Consider the following 26,217-nt stretch of genomic DNA (forward strand, 5'->3'; position numbering starts at 1 on the left):
GTTTGAAATTTAATTAGCGCACAAACTCCAACTAATTATCCTTATGAAGAATTAATTTATACGAAATAATCAACCAAATTATGTAGCAGATTATCGACCATTCCTTTGGCAAATTATTTATAAGGATTTTCTAAAAACAGAGGAGAGACGCTGAAAATTTTATTCGACTTCCAAATACATTTTCCATTAACACTTGGTTTACAGAACGAAAAAAGATACTTTGGTTTCTGCAACCTGAGTCTCACATCGTTTACGATTAGAATACATAAATTAAGAGAGTACTGAAATAAGATTATTGAAGTTCTATTGAAAAATTATATTGAATAATAAAATTTATTTCTACCAAACCATATGAAGTTATTGAACAATCTAGAACTTTTGAATTTTCTCATATCTAGATAATAATTAAATCTTATATATTTTTTCATAAAACCAATTAATTTTATCGATAACAATAAACGTCTCAGACTATATTTCAAGCGCAGAATTATCTTGCAGTATCGTTTTCCATCGTAATACAATCTTTCATCAATTATTGGTTAATGTAAAATATAGATCGGTTTCCAGATTCGTGTATTTTCCCTATGGTTTCAAACTTTGATTCATTTTAGTGAAATAAAGAAGACGTTGTTTGAAATTTAATTAGCGCACAAACTTCAACTAATTATCCTTATGAAGAATTAATTTATACGAAATAATCAACTAAATCATGTAGCAGATTATCGACCATTCCTTTGGCAAATTATATATAATTTTTATTTTCCAAAAACAGAGGAGAGACGCTGAAAATTTTATTCGACTTCCAAATACATTTTCCATTAACACTTGGTTTACAGAACGAAAAAAGATACTTTGGTTTCTGCAACTGGAGTCTCACATCATTTACGATTAGAATACATAAATTAAGAGAGTACTGAAATAAGATTATTGAAGTTCTATTGAAAAATTATATTGAATAATAATATTTATTTCTACCAAACCATATGAAGTTATTGAACAATCTAGAACTTTTGAATTTTCTCATATCTAGATAATAATTAAATCTTATATATTTTTTCATAAAACCAATTAATTTTATCGATAACAATAAACGTCTCAGACTATATTTAAAGCGCAGAATTATCTTGCAGTATCGTTTTCCATCGTAATACAATCTTTCATCAATTACTGGTTAATGTAAAATATAGATCGGTTTCCAGATTCATGTATTTTCCCAATGGTTTGAAACCTTGATGCATTTTAGTTGAAATATAGAAAACGTTGTTTGAAATTTAATTAAAGCACAAAGTCCAACTAATTTTCCTTATGAAGAATTAATGAAATACGAAATAATCGACCAAATAATGTAGCAGATTATCGATTATCGACCATTCTTTTGATAAATTATTTATAAGGATGTTCCAAAAACAGAGGAGAAACCTTAGCACAGTGTAAATTTTATTCGACTTGCAAATACATTTTCCGGGTAGGGTATTTAAATTTAATTAACACACGACAAATTAACGTACTTGAATGTTTCAATGTTATTTAAAATTAGTATTATTCATGTATTCTCGTAGTTGCATATAATAAGTATTATATTACTATTGTATATATTTCTAAAATTAATATAGGTATTAAAAAAAAGGTTTGTCATAATTTTTCTCAACAAGATAACGAAGGTGTTATGCGAACATGTTTTGGAGGTGTCAAAGATTTCCATAGAAGAGGATAAAGTTTAGATCTTAATATATCAGTTTTTCAGTTTCATTCTGAATGTTAACATTCAGAGATTCAACAGATAAGCAACTAAGCCCTCCTTGTCAATGATGTAATGTCAAGATCTACTTAACCGATATATCTCAAATTTTGTACTCACGTACAAATTTATATTTGATATACTTTATGATATTACATTTTGTATCTTCCTTTATTATTCTAAGGGAAAATGAATTTGTCTTTTCTTTGGTATCTTTCATTTTATTTTAGGTAATTATTAAAACAATTATTAAATAATGAGACTGGCATAACACACTTCACAGGACACTAACGACCCACAATTATTCAGTATGAAATCCGCTCTTTCGAATGCAGTGCCTCTCGCTAGTAATCTCTAATAATTCCGACACGTAGGCTAATTTTAGTCAATAAATGTGACTTCAATCCAAAACTGAGCTTTTTTTGTAATACATGATGTTTTATAACTCGCCCAAAAAAAAAAAAAGATAAGCGCATCAAAAAAGCAACCAATTTCAAAACTGATCTCATATGAAGCTTTATAAACTGACGATAAACGTTCATATCGTATGCACGTATTTTTCAGCGCATTAACTATCTTCAAGAAGAGAGAAAAGACAGAATATATTCCAGTTTTTTTTGTTTGAACAACAAAAATCTCCTAAAAATATTTGTACTAATATTTTGAATGCCACTGAAAATATATCCAAACTTATTGAAAATCATAACACGTGATGAACTGTATCTCTTGACTGCTGATTGTTTTTTTTTTTAGATATTCAAGGGGCAATCTTTTTCACTAGTTTTTTACTTTTAGTTTCCCTAAGTTTCTAGAGATCATACTATTAATTTGTTATTATTAGATTTATTAGATTTTATTAATTATCAACAAGTTCCACTTCCTTGTTGACCAAATAAATAATTCTAGAGGTTTCTAGCAAAATGGAATATCCCAGCGTCAGATCATCTAACTTGTTCAACGTATATTGCACCGTTAGCCTTAGATCTATTTATAAGGTGAAATTTGCTTTAAAAGTAACTAATAGGTCAACTGAAAAGTCTCCGGCTTGACACATAGATGGCGCTAGTAGAATTAAATCCATATGTTTTAGTTAGCCCTAACCCTCAAAATATGCGTGTATAGATTTGACAGCTGTCGGAGCATTTTTTGTGAATTTCATTATCAGTTTGTGAATTGTGAAAATTGCACTTTGAGTAAAGCCACTTTTGTTATTGTGAAAAAAAATGATAAAAAGGAATTTCGCGTGTTAATAAAATATTGCTTTTAGAAGGGAAAAAATACAGTTGAAGCAAAAACTTGGCTTGATGCCGAGTTTCCAGACACTGCCCCAGGAAAATCAACCATCACGGATTGGTATGATAAGTTTAGACGTGATGAAATGAGCACCGAAGACGGTGAACGCAGTGGACGCTCAAAAGAGATTGTTACCGACGATTTAAAAAATACACAAAATGATTTTGAATGACCGTAAATTGAAATTGAATCAAATAGCAGACACTCTAAAGATATCAACTGAACGTGTACGTCATATCATTCACGAATATTTGGGTATGAAAAAGCTCTGTGCAAAGTGGGTGCCGCACGAGCTCACTTTTGATCAAAAACAATGACGAGTTGATGATTCGGAGCAGTGTTTGAAGATGATCAAGCGTAATAAACCCGAATTTTTGCGTCGGTATGTGACAATGGATGAAACGTGGCTCCATCATTTCACTCCGAAGTCCAATCGACAGTCATCCGAGTGGACTGCACACGATGAACCCGCTCCAAAGCGTGGGAAAACGCAACAGTCGGCTGGCAAGGTTATGGCGTCTGTATTTTGGGACGCGTATGGAATAATTTTCATTGATTACCTTGAAAAAGGAAGGACCATCAACAGCGACTATTACATAGCGTTATTGGACCGCTTGAAGGATGAAATCGCCGAAAAACGGCCGAATTTGAAGAAAACGAAAGTGCTGCTTCACCAAGATAATGCACGTGTCACAAGTCAGTGAAAACGATGGCAAAAATCCATGAATTGGGCTTCAAATTGCTTCCTCATCCACCGTATTCTTCAGATCTGGCCCCCAGCGACTATTTCCTGTTCTCAGATCTCAAAAGAATGTTCACTGGGAAGAAATTTTCGTCGAATGAGAAGGTGATCGTCGAAACTGAGGCCTATTTTGAAGCAAAAGACAAATCGTACTACAAAAGTGGTATCGAAAAGTTGGAGGGTCGCTATAATCAGTATATCACCTTTAAAGGGAGTTATGTTGAATAAAATATGGTAGGCCAGGGTCTTTTCAGTTGACCTGTTAAATACGATTCGATAGCCGCAGTATTCTAATTTTCGAGAAAAATGCATTTAAAGTTTTCCGTATCACTAAAACTATATGTCTTTAATTTAAATTAATTAATTTTAATTTAAACTTTAAAAAATCCTCTTAAGGACATGTTCTTAAAGTCTTAAGCTTGGAAAATATGAAAAATCGATTTTTTAAATTTCTAGACTAGAACGCCCACTTAAAGCAATAGGACGGACCTCCTGCTGCTGAGAGTCACTGGTTCGAATCCTGCAGGACGCGGATATACTTTATGTTTGTAATTATAAATGTCTCTCGGCAACTTTGTAAAATCCGACAAGGAACCTAGTCAAACCAACAACTAGGTTCATAATATTTTAAAGATTGTCTTCCAGATTTTTAACTCGTATTATTCTTGACAGTTGTTATTTAAAATATTGGTTGGGTGGAGATGACTACGATACAGTGAGACATTTTTACCAAGACTTAATTTATTTAATTAGGCAAATAAGAAGTTGGTGGCTAAGCTAAGCGCTTAAACCGATAGCTTCGCTGCTAGATAGAATAGCTGAATCCGGCTCTGGGAATGAAGTTTGACATTTTTGGATGATAAGAGCGCAAAATGTAACATCCAGAATCATCTTAGATGGTTAGTTTACTTACTTTTGAAATTATCCATATTACTCACTCAATAATATATATAGACTTCACAAACTACAACGGGTTGATAATCCGTGGGAAAACAATTACATTAATTATCCTGTCAATAAAAAATTCATGAACTTAAATTCATCATTGGTCCATATCAAATCGATATATTTTTTTTATCAACAATATTTTCTACGTATCAATAAATCAACCAAATGAACAAAATGTATGACTCAAACCAAAATAGCCTTTATTAAAACCATTTTAAATAAAATGACAGACCTGTTTTTAACATGTTATTATGGAGTAAAAATTTGAAAAAATCCATTTTTTTTTTTCATATCTTCAAAACTTAATCCTTTAAGAATATGTTTTAAGAGAATTTTTGAAGATATATAACTGTCTTTCCCGAAACTGCTTCTTTGGAGACGGTTGACATGATGTCGCCAAATTCACCTGAGTGGATTTTCTTGATATTTGGGGTGAGTCTTCTCTATATAATGTTTTATTGTAGGCATTATAAAATTTGTATTTTTTGTATTAAAAAACTCTAAACAAGGGTAAAAAGTCTTGATTTTATAAAAACCTTTAATTTACTCAAATTTGTAGTCTAGAATAGGAACGTCGGTTCGATATTGTTTATGCGTTTTCGATACTTTAAGTACCAATTTAAAAAGGGCTGTTTTAAAAGGAATTTTAAGAATTATATTTAACTTCTCTTGAAAGAATATCGAAAATATCAAAAAATTTCATTTTTTGAGCTCAACAAAAGACCTAATATATACAACCCAACACCAGAATGACCTTTATTAACACAATTAGAAAATCTACAATATTTTCTATATATCAAAAAAAAAAGTGTCTTTCGATCTCAACAAAAACCCCAAAATATAGGACTCAAGACCAGTGTATCTCATTAAGAATAAAATACTCTAACAAATATAGATATTGATAATAACCATGCTGTATATGTGTATACAAAATATGAAAGAAAAAAGAAACAAAACACGAAAATTTCTAAACTAGAAACTTAAATAATATTTACTTAATACAATATTTTCTAAATATCAAAAAATATATTGTTTTTCAATTTTAAAATACTGTAGAAATCTATATATATATATATATATATATATATATATATATATATATATATATATATATATATATATAATAACCACCCTGTATATGTGTATACCAAATATGAAAGAAAAAAGAAACAAAACACGATCTTACGGCATGCATCCTCGCTGAACTTTGTACTACCCACGCCACGGCCGCCTGAGACAAAAAGTTTACAAAGTTTCGCGGATCGCGAGAGAGAGGGACGCGGAGTTTGCGGTGGGAATGTTCGCAGCACGAGGGAATCCCGAACTCGCTCTTCCGGCTCTGCGCCCGGAGCGAGACGGGTTACCGCGTGGTTGATGGCAGTGCGCCGCGCCAGAGACTGCAGGTCGGCAGCAGGATGGCCCGGGGGCGGCCGCACGCGGCGCAATGACGTCACCGCGACGGACGCCCCCCTCTCTCTCTACTTCTGCTTCTTCTGTGTCTATCGCACGGTCTTTATGCCGCTACCCTGGCGATAAAAAGTGAAACGGTCGGCCCTGATGATGATGCCGTTGCCTAATTGGTCGTCGGCCGCCTATTTTATTCCTTTTAATTCTCCTTTCGTCCGCTTTCGGTTCTGTTTTTCTTTTTTTTTTGGTTGAGGGTTGCGTATCCGATGCTTTTTTCGCCACTGCTTTTCATTTTTGTATCTTTAATCGTTCATTGTTGTGGCTGACGCTGATGGAACTCCAGCAAATTAAGACTGAACACTAACAGCGAAAACATTTTAACTATATAAATATAAGCCTATAAATTACTATAGATAGAGTGGTATTAAGTCGCATCATTGTAACAATTTCATCTTGAAGATTCATTGGCATGCTTCACTACTCAGTACGTGTCATTTTATTTCTTACGGGTAAACAAAATAACTTTTCAGTGCGTTGAAAATGTCTGATTTTGTACCGAGTAAATCGCATTTGCGGGAAGTTTTACTTTTTTACGTCAATGAGAAGGAAAAGACGGCTAAAGGTCATCGAATGATGCGTTAAGCTTCTGGCAACAATGCTCCGTCAATTTCAACGTGTGAATACTGGTTTAATCGATTAAAAGTGGTGATTTTGACACCGAAGACAAAAAGCGTTCTGGACAGCCAACAAAATGTGAAGATGATGGTATTAATCGATGGTGATCTGAGTAAAACGCAAGAAGAATATGTAGAATTGTTGGGAGTAAGGTAATATTTTCCATCGATTTCGATTCGATCACCTCTTCATTCGACAAAAATTTCTTCCCAGTTAGCATTCTTTTTGAAATCTGAAAATAGGAAATAGTCACCTGGGGCCAGATCTGGAGAATACGGTGGTGAAGCAATTCGAAGCCCAATTCATGGATTCTTGACACGGTGCATTGTCTTGGTGAAGCGGCACTTCCTTTTTCTTCAAATGCGGCCATTTTTCGGCGATTTCGCCCTTCAAACGGTCCAATAACGCTATGTAATAGTCGCTGTTGATGGTCCTACCTTTTTGAAAGTAGTCAATGCAAATTATTCGATGCGCATCCCAAAATAGAGATGCCATAACCTTGCCAGCAAACTGTTGTGGTTTCTGTCGTGTTTTGGGTTCATCGTGTGTAGTCCACTCGGATGACTGTTGAAAGGACTTCGGAGTGAAATGATGGAGCCATGTTTCATCCGTTGTCACATATCGACGCAAAAACTCGGCTTTATTACGCCTGATCATCTTCAAACACTGTTCCAAATCATCAACTCGTCGTTGTTTTTGATCAAAAGTGAGCTCGCGCGGCACCCACCTTGCACAAAGCTTTCTCACACCCAAATATTCGTGAATGGTATAATGTACACATTCAGTTGATATCTTTTGAGTGTCTGCTATTTCATTCAATTTCAATTTACGGTCATTCAAAATTATTTTGTGGGTTTTTGAAATGTTTTCGTCGGTAACAACCTCTTTTGGGCCTCCACTGCTCATTTCACCACGTCTAAACTTAGCATACCAATCCTTGATGGTTGATTTTCCTGGGATAGTGTCCGGAAACTCGGTATCCAGCCAAGTTTTTGCTTCAACTGTATTTTTCCCGTTCAAAAAGCAATATTTTATCAACACGTGAAATTTCTTATAAATATTTTCACAATAACAAAAGTTCCTTCACTCAAAATGCTATAATTCACAAACTAATGATCAGAGAGCTGTCAAATTTATACACGCATCTTTTAAGGGTTAGGGCTAACTAAAAAACATATTTAATTCTACTAGCGTCATCTGTGTGTCAGACCAGGGACTTTTCAATTAACCTGTTAGACTATTGGTATACCATGGAAATTTGGGTGAAAACAGTGCTATTCAGAAGATCATCACAGACGATACAAATAATTTTATAATGATAACTATATTCCTTTTGTAGTTTCTTTACGATCACTCATATCACGACTGATAAAAAGTTAGTTTATATTAAAATGGGATTGAGTCCACACAGTATCGCTTGTACTCTCAGTTTAACAGGTCCAAACTTCTTTCCCTAAAATAAAATAGTTTTAAACTTATATAGCTTCGATAGCAATTCGGTATAATGATTCCCTTTTCCAAATGGGACGGTTAGAAATTATTCTTGTATTTCAGTTGGATATTTCAATATTAGTTGATCTTCCAAGACTATTATCCTAAATTTCAGAAATAAACAAAAGAAAAACCGCAATAATTTAATAGACAATCATTTGTAGATTATTTTGTCGATTTGTTGTAACAGTTGTAACCTGACCTTCGTCTTCTATGGCAAAATTATATGTATTAAATGTATTTAATATATGCTATCAATAAAATGTTTAAATATGATCAAAGAAACATCAATATATCTGACTATATTCTGAATCAAACGAAAGTTTAACATAAATATTGTATTTTATATAGGTTATATATGTATTTATCATGATGACTATTAATAAAATCAACAATATATTAAATTTAAAAAAATAACAAATCTAATATCCAATTTAATCTAATTAAATAAAACATTTTAACAGTTATAATTTACGACCAATATATAATCTTATTATAATCACTTAGAACCATATGTTTTAATAGACGTAAACGAAAAGTTTTCATATTAAAATTAATTATCATAATATAATTAAAAGCCATTAGTATTCAATATATAGTCTTTTTATATATAAAACTAATTTCACATTTTTTAAATTAGTCTTTAGATCTTGAATAAGTTCACGCTGCTTCACGACAAATATTATTAGTTACTAGTGCTATATTTATGGTTGTTTATTTAAGATGGTATCGGTGATAATTACAGAGATCATATTGCTGCAATTGTCACCATTTGCGCAGAGGCATGGGTGTAGATGTATCTTTATGAATGTTTCTAACTCAACTTGGTGAACGAATGACAGGAGACAACTAACCAAGCAGGCGATAGGATTAGATGGTCTCTAAGTCGGTTACTCGCCAGTTCGTAGGCTTAATGTCGAGCATACTAATAATACCGAGGCCACGTTAAGTAATAGGTTCCTCTAGCCACTAAAATTCCAAGGGTTTGATGTGTTTAAAATCCATACATAAACATACACATTTTTATGTGTAGTGCATCAATGTTAAGAAAAGATTAGATATTCAGGGTTCCATATATATTTTGCATTTTGGAATATCAGGTATGTTATGTAACAGATGATAAAAAACTGATTACTCAGTATGGAAAGCCACAAAATATCTAAAGCGCTCATGTCTACGCAGTCCACCTATAAGACACCTATGTGGGAATTGGGCACGTCAGTCACCAAAAGGCAGAAGCATTTGCTGAATATCTAGAAAAAACTTTCAAACCAAACGAAACTAATACTGAACATAATTTGCCGGACATAGACGCTGAAAATTCGATGCTTGAATTAGTCACGCCGAAAGAGATAACCAAAGTTATTAAAACTGACATTAATCCCAGAAAATCACCAGGCCACGATTTAATAACAGGAGAATTACTGCAAAAACTACCAAGAAAAGAAATTATAAAACTCACCAACTTGATCAATACAGCATTTTAGATTAAAACATGTCCCACACATTTGGATGATGGCGGAAATTATAATGATCCTAAAACCTGGAAAGTTACCAAATGAAATAAAAGCCTATAGACCTATATCACTGCTGCTAGTAATATCTAAGGTTTTTGAAAAACTCCTGTTGAAAAGAATACAATATATCCGAATAATACAATAAAAGCCGATCATAGAGAGAAAAATCGTAATACCAACACACTAGCATTAACAATTGCACACTAGCATTAGCAATATTAACAAGCACTCCACAGAATAACAGATGTTATTGAAAAAGCCTACGAAAAAAAAAAACAGAATGTTTAGAGTCAAACAAGAGGAAGCTTACTCTATAATAGAAGAAGCTAAAACAGGTGTACCACAAGGAAATGTACTTGGACCAATGCTTTATCTACTCTACACTTGTGAAACGCCACAAATGGAGAATATTACTATAGCTACATTTGCTGATGATACTGCGATTATAGCTGTCGGAGACAATAGTGAAGAAGCCTCATGAAAATTACAACAGGAAAGTGACAATATAAAAAATTGGACACAAGCTTGGAAAATAAGAATTAATGAAAGTAAATCTATACATGTGCAATTCACCTATAAACAGACCGTACAAGCACCAATAACATTAAATAATACTATTATTCCATATAGCAACAACGCTAAATATCTTGGAATGAATCTAAATGTAAAACTTCGCTGGAAGGAACATATAAAGAAGAAAAGAAAAGAACTGGAATTGAAATATAGGAAAATGTACTGGCTAATTGGAAGGAAATCGCAATTATCAGTACATAATAAATTGCTATTATATAAGCAAATACTGAAACCTATATGGACATACGGAGTTCAATTATGGGGATGTTCTGCAAAGAGTAACATAAATAAAATACAATTTTTTCAGAACAAAGTCCTGAGAGGTATTGTGGGCGCACCCAAATACTATAGGACTGATTACCTACATCGAGACCTCCAGATACCCACAGTCAATCAATAAATCAAGAGAATTGCAAGGGGGCATGAGGAAACACTCCATTCTCATGAGAATATTGAAATATTACAGCTTTTGGTTACTACCAGAACAGGACACAGACTCAAAATAATCAAACCATCTGATCTTGTGTAGTGTTCTGTAGTGAGGTGCATAGAATAAAAAAATACAGCAGTGACATGTATAAACATTATTTCACCAGAGACTGAGATAGGGCCGATGGGTCCTCCTAGTTATATACCTAGATTAAATTATCATAAAGACAAATTGTAGGTTAGACGGAAACGACTAGTAACAATGTAATGATTAAATAATAAAAAAAAGGTATGTTATGAAACTATGTAAATCGAAAGAAACCTTGAAAACTGGAATTATTGAATCATGTAAGATCACAATTGTTATGATTGATGAGTTTAAGAAAACTGGTGGATAAGTATTTGCTTTGAATTTTACACTCAGAAAACCAAGATCCTACAGGTCTTCTTTATATTATAAGAATGTTCGGTAATATGCCTTGTTACGAAATCCATGAAAATCCACATCATATATCCCATTCCGTCTGCCATGTTCACCAGATATGGTTTCTACAGGTTATTTGTTGGTCTAGTCGATATTGGCCGACGACTTTCAATCATATTGTATATGGAGTTCCGAATATATTAAAACAAAAGCGTTAAGTTTTACAATAATATGTAGAATGTTCCATTCTAATCAAATAGAAAAGAAAAAGTATATAAATAAATATATATATATATATATATATATATATATATATATATATATATATATATGTATATATATATGAGAACTATATAAAATAGAAGGAAATAGGAAATAGAAATAGAACCGAAATAGCGACCAACGCCACCATACAAACTGACAGCCAATGTAAGTGTAACCGTCGTAAGCTAAAGAATAGAAAGAACTCAGAGAAAGAAGACATTTTAAACGAATTACTTCTGAATCGATATCTCATTCGGAAGTTAGTAACTCTCCTTCGAAAAATCTTATGCCAACTTAGGAGTCGATAAACCAGTATTGCTATCGTTATCTCTAAAAAAGAGTTAATAGACAGCCCTCAAACTACAGGGATATAAATTTATTAAGCAGTGGTTTTCATGCAGCAGCGGTTTAAACACGTTATACATCTTCTTTTTAACAGGAAAATTCTACATAATGTGATCAAAAACCATGAAAAGCATCAATATACTTGAAACAAATCAGATACAAGTAAAAATAAATATAATGTCAAGTCGAATTTAGCTGAAGCAGCAGTAGTGGATAGTATTCGACAAGGGGATTCCTTTAACAGTCGCCTCTTTAACATCATTATGATCATTACGAATATTTTTTTATTAATGACATCTTACATTAGATATGCTATAGATATCTTAATTTACAAATTAATTTATTACTAATGTTCTGTTGTACTTGCATTAATACACAAGCAAGGCGAGTACGGGATTAATACATCAATATGTATATCCGAAATTAAAATAAAACTAAACTACTTAAGTTAAGAATACACTTACACACTAAACAAGTTCGTGTGGTTTGGTTCGCTTCAATCTTCTGATTTCCTGCATGTCGTCCAGTTAATAACCTTATTTCATTTTTAACGGGAAGTCTTAGATAATTTCGAAAATCCATTTGATTTCAAGGCCATCGTACAGCTCTTCGTTGGTTACGAGGTGATAAGCATTGGTAATTAATCCTAGAACTTTGTTTTCACAGCTTTGAAATACTAGTTGGTTTGATATTTTAGTGCAACCCCATATTTGCATCTTATATGTTCGAATTGGATTTATGATTGACTGATAAAACCCTCTATTTGATGGTAGGTTAAGGTGGGAGCATTTTCCGACCAAGCAGTTCCTTGATTTTGAGTCCGATCTGCTCTACTTTCTGGCTGAAATGATTACTATTAACACGTTCGCTGCCGAGCCACAAATCAGATCTATTTTGTTCATAATTTAATTTTGTGTATATGTCACAAAATTATATTATAATTTTTGTATTGTTTGAGCTCAGTACCGGCTTCAAACTGATCAGTTCGTAGTAGTTAAAACAATATTGTATAGATAAATAGGTTTAGGTAGGTATTAAGCTAAATTGTGTGTATATATAGTAGAATATAAAATACATGTAGAAGATAAGTTAAATAAGGTTTTGTTTATTTTTATTTGGTTATTATAAAGATTATTATGTACATATTTTAGTTTAAAATGTGTTTTTTGTGTTAAAAAAATCTAAGTTTGATTATTTTTTTACTTTTTAGTGAGTCCCTTATTATTTTTTGAAGTCGATTCAATTTTTTTTTGTTAAAAACATTTTATTTATCTCCTTTTAGTGTTAGATATTTACTCAATAAATTACGGAGTTATTTTATTAAGTATTACAATGGGTAGGCCAAGTAAAAGTGCAGCCCGTATGAGGAAAAATTGGAATAAAGAAACAATGAAAATAAGGAACGTATCAGGTCCTGGAGTCCGCTACATACCTAGGTGATTTGATAAATATTCTAACTAACCTAGAACAAAATATTATTGTTCCCGCCGGGAATTGAACCCGCGACCTATGTCCGGGAGCTGAACTCTCTAACCATTACGACTTCCGATTTTCTGTCACATCACTTCAGCAATAACATTTTACACAAACATCTGGTTATTTTAGATACAAATCTGTGAAAATTTTATACGTGCCTTTGATATTTGTAGGTTTCCCTCGAATTCCACCCTTCCCCCATCAGACCCTGACTTGATTCCAATGGGACCACGTGCACCAACTCTTTTGAATAAAAAAAGAATTTGGAAAATTGGTGCATAACTGATAGAGAAATCGGCGAATATACCTTTAAAAAATATATATACAGCCGAACATAGAACCTCCTCCTTTTTCGCAGTCGGTTAAAAACTTAAACGAAACTGACAATATTAAAACTGGAAACATACCTGTGCCTCACACACACCCTGCCATGTCGTCAAATATTTAATCAAAGTATAGGCAAATATCGTGAAACAAGAAAATAGGTTTAATTAAATTGACTAAAAAGGTATTGGATGGCAGTAAACGACCCACAAGGGCAACATATCGGTAGAAAAGCGGCAAACCTATTAGATATGCAGATTGCTATCACAATTGATAGGGTTTTGCCTCATCGAGTATGTGCGACCACCGAAAAATAGGAACGAAGGTGGTAATACAAATCGCGTATTCGTGAGTTGATTTTCTCAAACTCGTTAATTTTTAATACTTATTATCAAGTGATATTTCTCCAGCTTCTGAGCATTTATACCAAGTTTAATAAAAATTCATTAATAATAGATTTTTTTATAACATCTTTATTAGATACGCTTAGTACAATCTTAATTTACAATTAATTTATTACTACTTTTCCTATGTACTTGGATTAATTAACAAGCAAGACGAGTGCGAGAAAATACATCAATATGTATTCCTTTATTATAAAATTATAATAACTTATAGCTATAGTTTACAATAAATGTATACACTTTATATAAATTCGTATAGTTTTGTTCGCTTCAATCTCCTGACATCCTGCGCGCTGTCCAGCCGTTATATTGCTTTCACGTTAGTATGATTTAGAAATCTTCTTTCGTGTTTCAAGGCGAAATCTTGGATAACTTCACAAATCCATTTGATTTCCAGATCATCGTGCAGTTCTTCGTTGGTTACATAGCGATAGGCATTGGTAATCAATCGAAGAACCTTGTTTTGCCAGCGTTGCATGACTATTGAATTTTTAGTACAACCCCATATTTGCACCCCATAGACCCAAATTGGCTTTATAATTGTATTATATATCAACCTCTTTGATTTTAGATCAAGTTGAGAGTATCTTCCACTATAGTTGTTTTATTTTGGCTCTAATCTGTTTTGCTTTTTGTCTAACGTGATGTTTCCAATATAATCTACCGTCAAGATGGATTCCAAGGTATTTAGCTGATTCTGCTTGAGGAATCGGGCATCCATTGAGTGACATAATTAAGTTTTTATTATTTTGCCGCAATGTAAAATTAACGTGAACAGATTTGGAGCTATTAAGTTGAATCTTCCAATCTTTCGTCCATTTGTAGATTTTGTTGACGGCCACTTGCACTTTTTCTATTGCCCTAGGCAGAGATATATATTTTGCCATAATAATTGTGTCGTCAGCTAAGGTTTCAAGTAGTGTTGTTGCTTTTGTTGTTGGAATGTCAGCAGGAGAGGTCCTAAGACGCTACCTTGTGGAACTCTAAATTTTCTTCCGAATAAATATGATTCCAGCAATTGACAATAGTTACGCGGTAACAATTTGCTCATTTTACAGATTAATCCCAAATGCCAAACCCGATCAAAAGCTTGTGAGACATCCAGGAATATTGCAGGTCAGTATTTCTCTTCCTCAAATACTCTTTCAGTAGCCGCAGTTACTCTGTGCACTTGATCGATTGTTGAATGGTGATTTCGAAAACCAAACTGGAAATCTGGTATTATTACCAAATGTTTAACACGTTCAAATAATTAATAATAGATGTATGTAAGTTATAAAATGTCTAGGGTTTAGAACAAAAAAATTTATTTTACCTTAAAACTATTTTATTTTAACGGAAAAGGAGATAGTATCAGTTTGAAGTCGGTGATGAGCCCAAACAATACAGAAATAATAATATAATTTAGTGTCATATACATAAAATTAAATTACGAACAAAACAAATCTAATTTGTTGCTAGTACCGACTTCAAACTGATCAGTTGGTAGTAGCTAAAATAACATTGTAAATAGAGAAATAGGTTTAGGAACGTATTAAACTGAATTGTATATAGTAGAATATAAAATACGTGTAGGTTAAATAAAGTTTTGTTTATTTTTATTTGGTTATTACAACGATTATTATGCACATATTTCATTTTAAAACGTTTTTTTTTTCTATTAAAAATCTAGGTTCGATTATCTTTTACTTTTTAGTAAATTCCTTATTTATTTTTTGAAGTGGGTTCAATTTTTTTAAATATTTTAATATTATAACATAGAACAAGTTTCTTTATAATTGGAGTACGCTTGTTAAACGAGTTATTAAATCAAAATAAAATACAATTGACTAGAAAAAATATTATTTTATCTAATATACGATCACTAGCACACACTACTGGTTTGTACCCAGTAGGGGGGGAAATATTTATTATTTATTATTCAAAGTATTGACCATTTGATTCTATATATCTTACCCATCTTTCGGCCAATTTCTGGATGCCATCCCAAAAAACTGTTTGTCCTTTGAGCAAAACCATTCATCGAGCCATTTTCTAACTTTTTCGAAATTGGCAAAGTACTGCTCCTCTGCAAGCGAGAATCCAATTGATCCGAGAAATTGATAGCCGGAGGAGGCAAGGTCTGGAAAGTACGGTGGGTGTGATATTATGTCCCATCCAAGTGCTTTCAATGCTTCCTTGCCCGGTTTTGCTTTATGAGACGGCACATTATCGTGCTGTAAAATTACTTATTCGCTATTATAGTAATTCTGGCAAAGCATTGTCTTGCGACCAAAACGATTTGGTCTTGGAGTCGATCGGCCGGCTTCGCCAGGTGATAACTATTAGGGTTGTCAAAATAAATCCACTTTTTCTCACCCGTCACTAATCGATGACTTTCGATCGTACCTTTGAAGCAGCATTTCATTCAATTCATATGGTACCTATCTTCCCAACTTTTGGATTTTCCTCATTCGTAATCGGTCGCTCATCGTTTATTGGGGGACATTTCACGCTTCTGCCTATTGTTTTTGAGTTTAGGAAACCACGCCTCACATGTTTTTAAGATTAGAACATGCTCGTAAGTTTCTACGCATGCTCCTAATTTTCCATCAGCAAACGGTGACATTTAGCGACTTTTTTTCTTTTGATTAGATAAGGAAAGTAATGCTTGCCGCCAATCAGGCACGTTTTCAGGCACGCAAATTGACATATTCAAAGAGGTATAGATGTTTGACGGTGTTACTTTTGCAAAATATAATATGTATATCTTTGGTGCTCGATGTCGATGCATAAAATGAAATATGTATGAAATTATAACATTGCATACTTCAGCCTGGCGATGATTATTCACGTTCAAGGTCGAGTTGAGAATTAAAAACCTTGGAAAATCAACGCCTTGATTTACATCAGTTTAAATAGTTAATTAATAAATGAGTAGTAAGTACAGAGTGCTTTATTATTTACATCCAAGTTTAACACGTCTCGACATCGTCAGCTGTGAGCAATAAAGATAAATTGAAGTTAGCGTCAGTCTTCACCTCACAGAACCGCTGGCACTAATAATACAAGTAAATAAAAGAACCCAAAAGCAGTTTACTACGGAAGCTATAGAAGAAGCTCTCCAACAACGCCGAGAGAACAAGTTTTACAAACAAGAGTTTTTAGGATTCCTTAAAATTTTCGCTATAGCCCCCTTATATGCATTGGTAGTTTTTGATCGACTAATTTGATATAGCGATAGTGATAAACTAGCGACCCGCCCCGGCTTCGCACGGGTGCAATGCTGATACTAAATTAAATACACTACAGAAAAAATATGAACGTTGTATATAAAAACATAGCGGCCCGCTCCGACTTTGCACGGGCATAAAATATATATGCCTATGTCACTCAATGAAAACATGATTAAAATCGATCCAGTATTTTTGGTTCATTCATTACTGCCCTTGGCCTGCACGCATTAAATTTGGAGTAAAACAATTCCTCTTCCCCTATACTTACTATGAAGATTTCCTGCTATCTTTGGAATATCTAAATTCATACAATTTTTATTACATTACACATTTTTAAACGCAAATTTTAAATTTGTAATATCTCCGAAAATATTTGTTTAATTTACATGCTGTAAGGAACCATATTGATCTATATTAATTGCACACTGTATTTAAGGTACTTAATTCGATAAGGATTAATGCCATATTGCTTAAAATAGCTTCGTAAATAAGCCATTTTCTCACGTAAAAAGTAAACAATAAAAATGGTTAATGTGGGTTATCCCTAAAAGATAAACATATACCATCGCGGACTTTTTTGTAGACCTTTTTATGGTGTACAATACTGTAGTACATTAATTTGATCTAACTCGTAGGGTTAGGCAGCGTTTTTGCTAATTGCTAAATAAGCCTAAAAAAATAGGTTAATTTACGACATCACGTTAGAAACCTCTAAAATTAGCAATGTTGCCTTAGTATATTATGCATGTATTATACATATAAACCTTCCTCTTGAATCACTCTATCTATTGAAAAAAAACCGCATCAAAATCCGTTACGTAGTTTTAAAGATTTAAGCGCACATAGGGATATAGGGACAGAAAAGGCGACTTTGTTTTATACTATGTAGTGATATTTTAAATATATTGTACTGGATCTTCATGTCCATGTCCGTTACATGTTGCAGACCAGTGTTATTTATTAGAACTTTATTTATTACTTCATACATCACATTTGCTTCATATTAAACAATAATATTCGCAACATTAAAGGCTTAAGTGATTACAAGATCCATATATTTCATTATATTAATATATAGTGTCTAATACGTACATAACATATAAACTATATAATCCTTGTTTACCTATTGTTTAATTAAAAAGTTAATTCAAGCCATACCTTATCAAATACAAGGCTTACTGTATTGTTTATTTATCTGTTTGATTAAGCATTTTAAATCTCAGTGACTTTCTCAGTGATTAATAGAATTATCATGTAAAATTAAAAACAATTACTACCATTATATTATTATCATCTATTCTAGATATCTAATGACAATATAAGGCTATCCATAAGGTTACACCATTATATTCTGTTTTTACGATTATCAATATGAGCACATATTATAAACATCATTGATTCATATTTTTTAGCGTGCGTCCGGGTGATGATTCACGTACTCTACAAGGCCATTGCAAAGAATTCTAAATTCCAATGATATTATATAACACATAGTGAACATATCCCATAACTTTCTGTTGGAAGTACATGAAACGCTAAGAAGAAAAATGATTTCACGTAACTTGGCATATTGCCAACTCTCATTAAACCGGAAAATTTTAAAATAAAATACTTTTTCCCCGCTCATTATCTAGGTCACTTTTACATTTCATACCATAAAATATTACGGTTATTTAAAATTCAACACCTGTCCCTATATTGTTAAAATCTGGCCTTGAATTGTGCTTCGTTACGATATAAAAAATATAATATGTTTAATAATTAAAGTTAAAATACTATTTCTGAGGGTGCATGTCAAATAATTACGAACCTATAAAATATCTATACTAAATGAGTTGCCATATAATACTATACATAATGAATTTGAGCAATTTGTTAATTAAATTTTGAAACAACAATACAATAAATAACTCGTAATATAGTATGTAAGAGATAATTATTTATAATTTGAATTAAACATGTGCTCAATTTAATAAAATTTATAAATGAGAACATAAAATTTACTCTTACCTTTTTCCTTCAATAGTGGAATATAGTTTTCCAAGCGAAATTCCTTTAACCATTTCTCCAAGTCATTTTCCACCGATGATTTCAGATCTTGAAACAAAGAAATTCGATAATTCAGGTATAAAGTGCAACTAAAAAGGAAAAACAAAACGGCTAAGATAACTGGTTTGGCACTATTCTTCATAATACACGTATCACTTATTGTTTACATTTTTTAAATTGTAAATGTTCAATAAACAATTGTATCCTTGAATTTATTAGAGAAAACCGCAAAAGAAATGTCAAAATCAGCTGTTCAAACGTCATAATAAATACTACATCAAAATATCTAAAATATGAAACGAACTAAAACTACAATATCGTCTTTTTTTTTTAATTAGAAAATATATTTTATAGTTTTATTATAATAATAGAATAATTAACAATATCATATAAGTTAGTTCTCTGTAGTAGTGAGTCCCGTGGTGCCCTCTAACTCCAAATAGTATAATTGATTTCGTCCTACAATCACAACAAATCTAGTATTTTCAAATCATAAAACGTCCAGGTAAAAATTTAGTCGATTGAAGATGATTTCTACCGAACCACGAATAGTTTCTGAAAAGGAGCAGGAAAATCCATTTTCTGCTTTTGTAACGATGGAATATTTACTTGATAAGTTGAAACTTTTAAATTATGAAACAGAATTCTTAAAAGGAATAAAACTAAAACCGATTCATAAGTATATTCTCCCCAAGTATATTTTCACTTGTTACTAATAACAGAAGGATTTTTGTAGATACTACTTTGTTGTAACAAAAAATAGCGGAGAACAATTTTATTTATTTACACTTTTAGCCGCTTGGTTGATTCGAAAATGTGGCAAAACTTTTGATCCACCTCAAGAGGACGACGATCCTAATGCCACAATCGAAAAAATTATAAATGAAGTTAAAACTGCAGTAAGAATTTTAATGACCATAATGCTAAGAATAACTTAAAATATGTTTGACAATTTAAGGGATTACAATCTGATTTTTCGATTAGTAAGTTGAAACAGGGTGTTGGTGAAAATGTCGTTAATATTCTTTTTTTTTTGGCGAATGCTGCTATTAATAAACAACATATTTTAATAGAAAAGTAAGTTATTATTTTAGCATTTACGTTACAAATTTATTTCGGGGTTTATTAAAAAAATAAAGGATTAGGACTACGAAGTACTTTTTTTTTAATTATTAATCTAGAATTTTAAATATTATTACATTTTATCTAAACTTATTGCAGCGCTCAGATTTTTAATGTCATTGTTTTGAGCTTTTTAAGTATAAATTATTTTAGACCCAAACCTCCTGAAGAGAAGGAAGAGGAAACTGAAACAATTGATGATGAGTCTGAGTTAAACCTAGATCGTGTTGAAGAAGAAATGATCGCTGCCTACTCAGACGATTCAGATGATGAAAATTTGTTTAGACTTGATAACATTAAACCGGTAACATCTCTTTACAAACAAATAAATCATCATCGAATTACATCTGTTGGTATTTTAGCTCAAGACAGAGTTACAACAAATTGATTTAAAAAACCATGTAGATGAAGAAAGTTGGAAATTAGAGGTAGAGAGAGTATTGCCCATGTTAAAAGTGACAATAAAAAATGAGAATCGCGATTGGAGGTTTGTTAATATTTATATTTAATATTTATTATAATTTGGTGGTATAACAGTAACTAATGATTATAAATAACCCTCAAGTTAATAACAAATATTTTAAAAATATTCTGTCCGAAAATCCGTATTTTTCAATTTAGGTCCCATTTAGAACAGATGAAAAACTATGAGACCAGCATTAATGAATCCCTAGCTCCCACTAAAATGCAATTGGAGAAACTATATAAAGAAGTATCATCTACTGTAGATAAAATTGGAAATCGAGAGAAGTACCTAAATCGTGAATTGGATGGTGTTTTGGATACTTATAGGTTTGTTTTGGTACATATTGCATTAGGAAGATCACATTATATTAACAGGAAGTCCTGCTATAGGGCTTTGCAAGATCAGCTGTCTAAAATTAAAGAAAAGTACAAAAGTATAAGTAGTGGTGTAGCAGAAAGAAATAGGGAATTGAATAAACTTAATGACAGGGTTGAAACAATTAAACAACAAATGGAAGCAAGAGGAAATTCTATGACAGATGGAAGTATGTTTTCCTATTTCTGTCACATACTAAATAAATAATCCTTATATTACAGCTCCTTTGGTCAACATTAAAAAATCTGTATCAAAAATAAAGGCTGAAATAATAGATATGGATGTAAGAATTGGTGTACTTGATTGCCTTCTATTACAGACAAAAATAAGAGAAGAAAAACAAATTGAAAATGACTTTGGCCAATCTATTTCAGTTTTTTAATTCAGGCACATACACTTAAAATTATTCAATTTTCAGATCATATCTAACTTATTTCTTAACACTAAAGTATGTTACTCTACCTAGAACAAATTCACTTATTTAATGATAAATGTCTTTATTAATATATTGTGTTAAAGCCAGGAGAATATTGATTTTGTCATATTCTTTTATTCTGTTAAATTCTTCTGAACACAGTTTTACAAAATTATCTACATATTTTTTCTCTATAGAATTTAGGTTTGTTAAGTTGGCACTAATAACTTTATGCATGTTCCAATACATCATATAAACATCAAAACCAAGTTTCAGTATTTTCTGTAAAGGGGGTTGGAGAGGACCACCTTTAATAACTGGAGAATCTGAATCCCAATCTATATTTAATGTTGATTCTTCTAGACAAGTCAATTTATTTTTGTAGTCACAATTGTATTTATAAAAGTCATTAATCTTAAAATTTAGAATATCCAGTTCTTCATCTAGGCTAACTGAAATAGGTTCATACAGTAAGTGGTAAAATAGAATATTATTATTTACTCAAAATCTCAACATCCAATTCCTCTTTAACTTTTTCAAAATGTTCATCTTTTCCCAATTCTGCGGAACGAACAAAATCTAGCTGCTCAGTAAAATTAGATAAGGCTTTTAGTGGTATTTGAATTTCTTCAATAGCTTTTTTCCATAATTCTACGTGTGAGGGCAACATTGAACAAAAGTTTAAAAGGTACTTTTGAATCACCTTCTCCTCAACATCCATTACAGTTAGATACAAAATCTGTAATTTGGCAAATTAAAAATATATAGAGTCACTTCTAAACTCACTTCATCGTCAACTAAATATGTTGTAAGTATAATATTTTTAAGGCATAATTAGTGACAGTGATTTACATGAATTACACATATAATGACACAATGACAACATATATAAAACCAATTAACTTCATATCACCTGCTTTCCAGGTTAATTTTATTCACAAAACATGGAAATACTACTCATTCTGTTGTTTTGTTATAGGTTAACATGTTATAGGTTAACATGTTATGTTTTTTCTATGTAGGTTAACAATAGAGAGAAAGGTTAACTTCTAATTTATTATTTTACTATGACTTACAAAGAAGATTACATTAAATTTTTCAATATTGAAATATGATTCAAAATATGGAAACATTAGGATATGATTTATGAAAAAATGTTTGTATTTTAAATATGGATGAACATTAAATGAGATATTAGAGTCGAAATTTTATTTGTTCTATGTTTTTTATCAGATTTATAATTTTTTATTTGCTTTTGTAACTCTAAAATATGCTTGACGTTATAACTCTTAATTGTCAACGTCTTTTTCTATGTCAACGTCATTGTTTAGTTGATTGGTCATCAGTTACAAAGTTGTTATTTGGTTTGTCTTAAATTAATATTCTTTCGCTAAAATGTCAGGATTTGGTGACAATTTTGAACAAGCTGAGGTTGATCCTGCAGCGGAATTTTTAGCTAGAGAGCAGGATGAGCTGGCCGGTTTAGAAGATGAAGTTAAACCAGCCGCAGTTACAGGCACATCCTCCTCCCTTGCGAATGGAGGTAAGAAAAGGGGGCGTAAACATATGTGCACGATACTTATATATATATATATATATATATTATATGTATATATATATATGTATGTGTATATATATATGTTTTAATTTCCTTGTCTTTTATGCATATGGAATGTAATACACATTTTGTATATTGCCAAATTGCTAAAATGACATTATCTACTGTTAATTTGTGACTGCTTGCATCTGATTCTATAAGTTTTAATACAAAAGCTTTGCCCTTGTCCTTTGATTTATTTTGCCTATTGTTTGTTTTTCTTTGCCTTACATGTCCAGATGAGCCGGCCAATCCTACAGGGAGTTTTGAATTGATAGAAAATTTTGAACAAGATACTATAAAACAAGAGAATAATATTGATGTTAAAAAAGAGCAATATAATGGTAAGTTTCTATCTGATTATTCACACTCATATATAATGATTAGTTAGGAACTATAATATTTTCTGATCATATATCAATAAAACAATGTTTTTTAATTACATTATATTTTTATTACATAAAAACATAATGTAATTAAATCTAATTATATATCTGATTTCACATTAATGTCAGCCAATATGTAGCATGAACATTTTGTATGATTGTATAGATTTTATGTAATATTTGTATTTTATTTTATTAGATGTTTTTGGTGTAGACAATATACAAGAGTATCAAGATTTTGGTAAGCCTTAAATGTTGTGTGCAGTTTTTAAAAGTTCTTCTCAGTTAGCACATTCATCATGATTTTATATATTAAAAAAAATTATTTGTTATATATGTATTTCATTATCAGGAAAGATATTTAATGTTAAGAAGCCTTTTGTTAAAATTTTTTGACAAAATATATAATTATTTCTATATCTGTAGGCTATAATAATGTATTTTCAAATTTGAACCCTAGAGGCTGGTCTGATTTTGCAATTTTTAATTAGCTGTTTTTTAAATTTTGAAATTAAATTATATTTAATTAATTGAAATTAAACTATGAAAATAAAATGTTATTTTAAATTTCCTGACTGAGAAGATACCTAAAGTTATTCAAAATCAAAGAATATTATTTTGTGAGTGTATTCTGCAATTATATTAATATATTTTTAACCAGTTTAAAGTATTAATTATGACTTTAAATTGGGAAATTAATAATAACCAAGATTAGTCACTATGAACCAGCAAAGGAAACTAAAGACCATTGCTTTTGAAATACTGAATATCTTACTATTATTAAATAGCTAAAATTTAAAGAGATTACTATTAGTTTGATGATACTAAAATATTTGGTTTCAATTTTTATTTGAACATAAATAATTATTACACAGCTTGTTATTTGAAGGTACTGGAATATCTCCACCAAGTTCACTTCAAAGGGAAGAACCAGAGAAAATTAGAATATGGCGTGAGGAGCAGGCTAAGCGTTTAGAGGAAAAAGGTAAGAAAGAAAAAAAACTAAGACCTGGTTTGTGAATGGTTTATTTAAATGTTGCTAGATAGAGAAGAAGAGAGGAAAAAAGAAGAGCTGAGAGAAAATGCTAAGAGAGAGTTAGAGGAGTGGTACAAAAATCATGCAGAAACAATTGCTAAAACCAAAGCAGCAAATAGGTAATATATAAACCAATATGCTTAATTTTTCTTAATTGAAATGCAATATCTCATATAATTAAAACTTAATTAAATGCGGATATTCATAAGCTTAAATAACAAAATGTAGTCATTTTTATTAATGATATTAATATTTTTTTGTTTTGACCACTGCCATAACAGAGATGCCGCAATGTAAGTTCTAACAATAAATTACTTTAGGGTTTATTTGGGTATTACATTTATGTCTATGTATGTCGAACAACCCTACACTTTTTTTTCCCAAAAATGTAATTTTAAATTTGAGTATTTCTTGTTTACATTAATTTAAATAAAAAGTTGAAAAACATATTTTACCTCATTATGACATTATTCAACATACACTTATATAGTAATAATTGTTCCATGTTTCCAGAACAGAGGGTTTCTTGTTGGTGTATTGTTCTTCATAACATAATTGTGTTATTATTGTTTCTCTTTAATGATAAAAATATCTTTAAATGTATTGTAAAATATAATTCATTTCTGATCGTCTCAAAATTAATTGGTTGAGAAATGCTTTTGTGTTGTCCATAGCTATTCAAAATATAGAAATCTTTTAACATACAAAATTCATTGTGGAAGGTGCATTTTAATAAGCCGATTACACATTCGGACTTTTCAGTTTTAGTTTTAAATAAAATTAAGAAATATTTATTATTGGTATGTTAACTTAGGAATGCAGAGAAGGAGTTTGTCGCTGAAGACGACGAAATTCAACCGGGAACCGAATGGGAAAGGATCTCAAAACTTTGCGACTTCAACCCCAAGGCAAAACCAGGAAGTAAAGATATTTCTCGCATGCGTTCCATTATCCTGCAGATGAAACAAAATCCAGTGCAGATTAAGAATAAAGCATAGTGGATAACATCGTAGTTATTGTATCATATGCTTTGTATATTTAAACTACTTAAAAGTTGAACTGATTTAGAATCAGTATTCATGTTACATGTCCAAGTTTATTATTGTAATAGTTAATTTTTTATTATACTGTTAATCTTATATACAAAATATATATATGTTTAACTGAGCTTAGGATAGTTATTAAATTGAACATCTTTTATTTTAAACTAATTAATAATAAGCGCTAATTTATTAGATTAATTTGTTATGAACATATTTGGTATTGGTTTCTCAGTAAATGTGTCTTATTTAAGAAATGTATTATGACATTGGGATGATATATTCTATGGATTAATATTTATTAACAGTCAGATTTAGATTAGTTGATATATAGACCTTAGTTTTTATAAACAGAACATGTACTTTTACTGTTTTGTTTTCTTTCTGTGTTGTCTGCGTAGTCTATAGTCGCGCTAACTACCTAGTTAGCCATAAAGCCTTAGATCTATCGCTTGTCGATCTATGA

The 26,217-nt window shown here is 31.3% G+C and overlaps 4 protein-coding genes across 13 annotated transcripts in view; 2 read left to right on the forward strand and 2 right to left on the reverse strand.

Moving 5' to 3' along the window:
* LOC143190507 (apoptosis-resistant E3 ubiquitin protein ligase 1) overlaps positions 1 to 19,555 on the reverse strand; it is an 84,604-nt gene extending 65,049 nt beyond the window's left edge. The window contains exon 1 of one of the 4 annotated variants that reach the window (XM_076394830.1): positions 19,276 to 19,555. In XM_076394830.1, the coding sequence (XP_076250945.1) occupies positions 19,276 to 19,456 (181 nt within the window). In that variant the 5' untranslated portion in view covers positions 19,457 to 19,555. Of the gene's footprint in view, positions 1 to 5,869; positions 6,047 to 19,275 lie in introns of those variants that run through there. The other 3 variants (XM_076394831.1, XM_076394833.1, XM_076394832.1) reach the window with 3 other exon arrangements.
* A 143-nt stretch (positions 19,556 to 19,698) lies between these two features.
* On the forward strand, positions 19,699 to 21,807 carry IFT57 (Intraflagellar transport 57). The gene is made up of 8 exons (XM_076394840.1): positions 19,699 to 19,993; positions 20,051 to 20,213; positions 20,273 to 20,391; positions 20,590 to 20,740; positions 20,799 to 20,923; positions 21,058 to 21,228; positions 21,292 to 21,446; positions 21,499 to 21,807. Exons 1-8 carry the CDS (start codon positions 19,842 to 19,844, stop codon positions 21,657 to 21,659), a joined length of 1,197 nt encoding a protein of 398 aa, XP_076250955.1. The 5' UTR covers positions 19,699 to 19,841; the 3' UTR covers positions 21,660 to 21,807.
* LOC143190514 (uncharacterized) lies at positions 21,758 to 22,733 on the reverse strand. 3 transcript variants are annotated; one of them, XM_076394851.1, is made up of 3 exons: positions 22,606 to 22,733; positions 22,194 to 22,431; positions 21,758 to 22,144 (listed from the first exon to the last, which is right to left on the reverse strand). In XM_076394851.1, the coding sequence occupies exons 2-3, from the start codon at positions 22,411 to 22,413 to the stop codon at positions 21,759 to 21,761; spliced, it is 606 nt and encodes a 201-aa protein (XP_076250966.1). In that variant the 5' UTR covers positions 22,414 to 22,431; positions 22,606 to 22,733; the 3' UTR covers position 21,758. The 3 variants fall into 3 exon arrangements, with proteins under 3 accessions (XP_076250966.1, XP_076250968.1, XP_076250967.1); XM_076394853.1 differs by having other exon boundaries at positions 22,545 to 22,642; XM_076394852.1 differs by lacking the exon at positions 22,606 to 22,733 and having other exon boundaries at positions 22,194 to 22,538.
* A 259-nt stretch (positions 22,734 to 22,992) lies between these two features.
* On the forward strand, positions 22,993 to 25,879 carry Clc (Clathrin light chain). Of its 5 annotated transcripts, XM_076394845.1 has the most exons (7): positions 23,003 to 23,235; positions 23,529 to 23,633; positions 23,875 to 23,916; positions 24,565 to 24,660; positions 24,719 to 24,830; positions 24,993 to 25,004; positions 25,526 to 25,879. In XM_076394845.1, exons 1-7 carry the CDS (start codon positions 23,088 to 23,090, stop codon positions 25,707 to 25,709), a joined length of 699 nt encoding a protein of 232 aa, XP_076250960.1. In that variant the 5' UTR covers positions 23,003 to 23,087; the 3' UTR covers positions 25,710 to 25,879. The 5 variants fall into 5 exon arrangements, with proteins under 5 accessions (XP_076250961.1, XP_076250965.1, XP_076250963.1 ...); XM_076394846.1 differs by lacking the exon at positions 24,993 to 25,004 and having other exon boundaries at positions 22,993 to 23,235; XM_076394850.1 differs by lacking the exon at positions 23,529 to 23,633 and having other exon boundaries at positions 23,001 to 23,235.
* The last annotated feature ends 338 nt before the right edge of the window (positions 25,880 to 26,217 follow it).

This window comes from Rhynchophorus ferrugineus, unplaced genomic scaffold (assembly GCF_030347505.1).
Source record: "Rhynchophorus ferrugineus isolate W39M unplaced genomic scaffold, kcgeb_rfMv2 rfM2, whole genome shotgun sequence".
In the NCBI taxonomy this organism is placed as follows: Eukaryota; Metazoa; Arthropoda; class Insecta; order Coleoptera; family Curculionidae; genus Rhynchophorus; species Rhynchophorus ferrugineus.

Excerpts from the sequence above, each read along its gene's own strand:
- IFT57 (XM_076394840.1), top strand. The coding sequence starts at position 19,842 with ATGATTTCTACCGAACCACGAATAGTTTCTGAAAAGGAGCAGGAAAAT. Across the intron at positions 20,924-21,057 it reads AATGAGAATCGCGATTGGAG|GTCCCATTTAGAACAGATGA; the intron begins GTTTGTTAATAT and ends TTTTCAATTTAG. Across the intron at positions 21,229-21,291 it reads GGTGTTTTGGATACTTATAG|GGCTTTGCAAGATCAGCTGT; the intron begins GTTTGTTTTGGT and ends GTCCTGCTATAG.
- LOC143190514 (XM_076394851.1), bottom strand. The coding sequence starts at position 22,413 with ATGGATGTTGAGGAGAAGGTGATTCAAAAGTACCTTTTAAACTTTTGT. Across the intron at positions 22,145-22,193 it reads ATTGGATGTTGAGATTTTGA|TTAGCCTAGATGAAGAACTG; the intron begins GTAAATAATAAT and ends AACCTATTTCAG.
- Clc (XM_076394845.1), top strand. The coding sequence starts at position 23,088 with ATGTCAGGATTTGGTGACAATTTTGAACAAGCTGAGGTTGATCCTGCA. Across the intron at positions 23,634-23,874 it reads TAAAAAAGAGCAATATAATG|ATGTTTTTGGTGTAGACAAT; the intron begins GTAAGTTTCTAT and ends TTATTTTATTAG. Across the intron at positions 23,917-24,564 it reads ACAAGAGTATCAAGATTTTG|GTACTGGAATATCTCCACCA; the intron begins GTAAGCCTTAAA and ends TGTTATTTGAAG.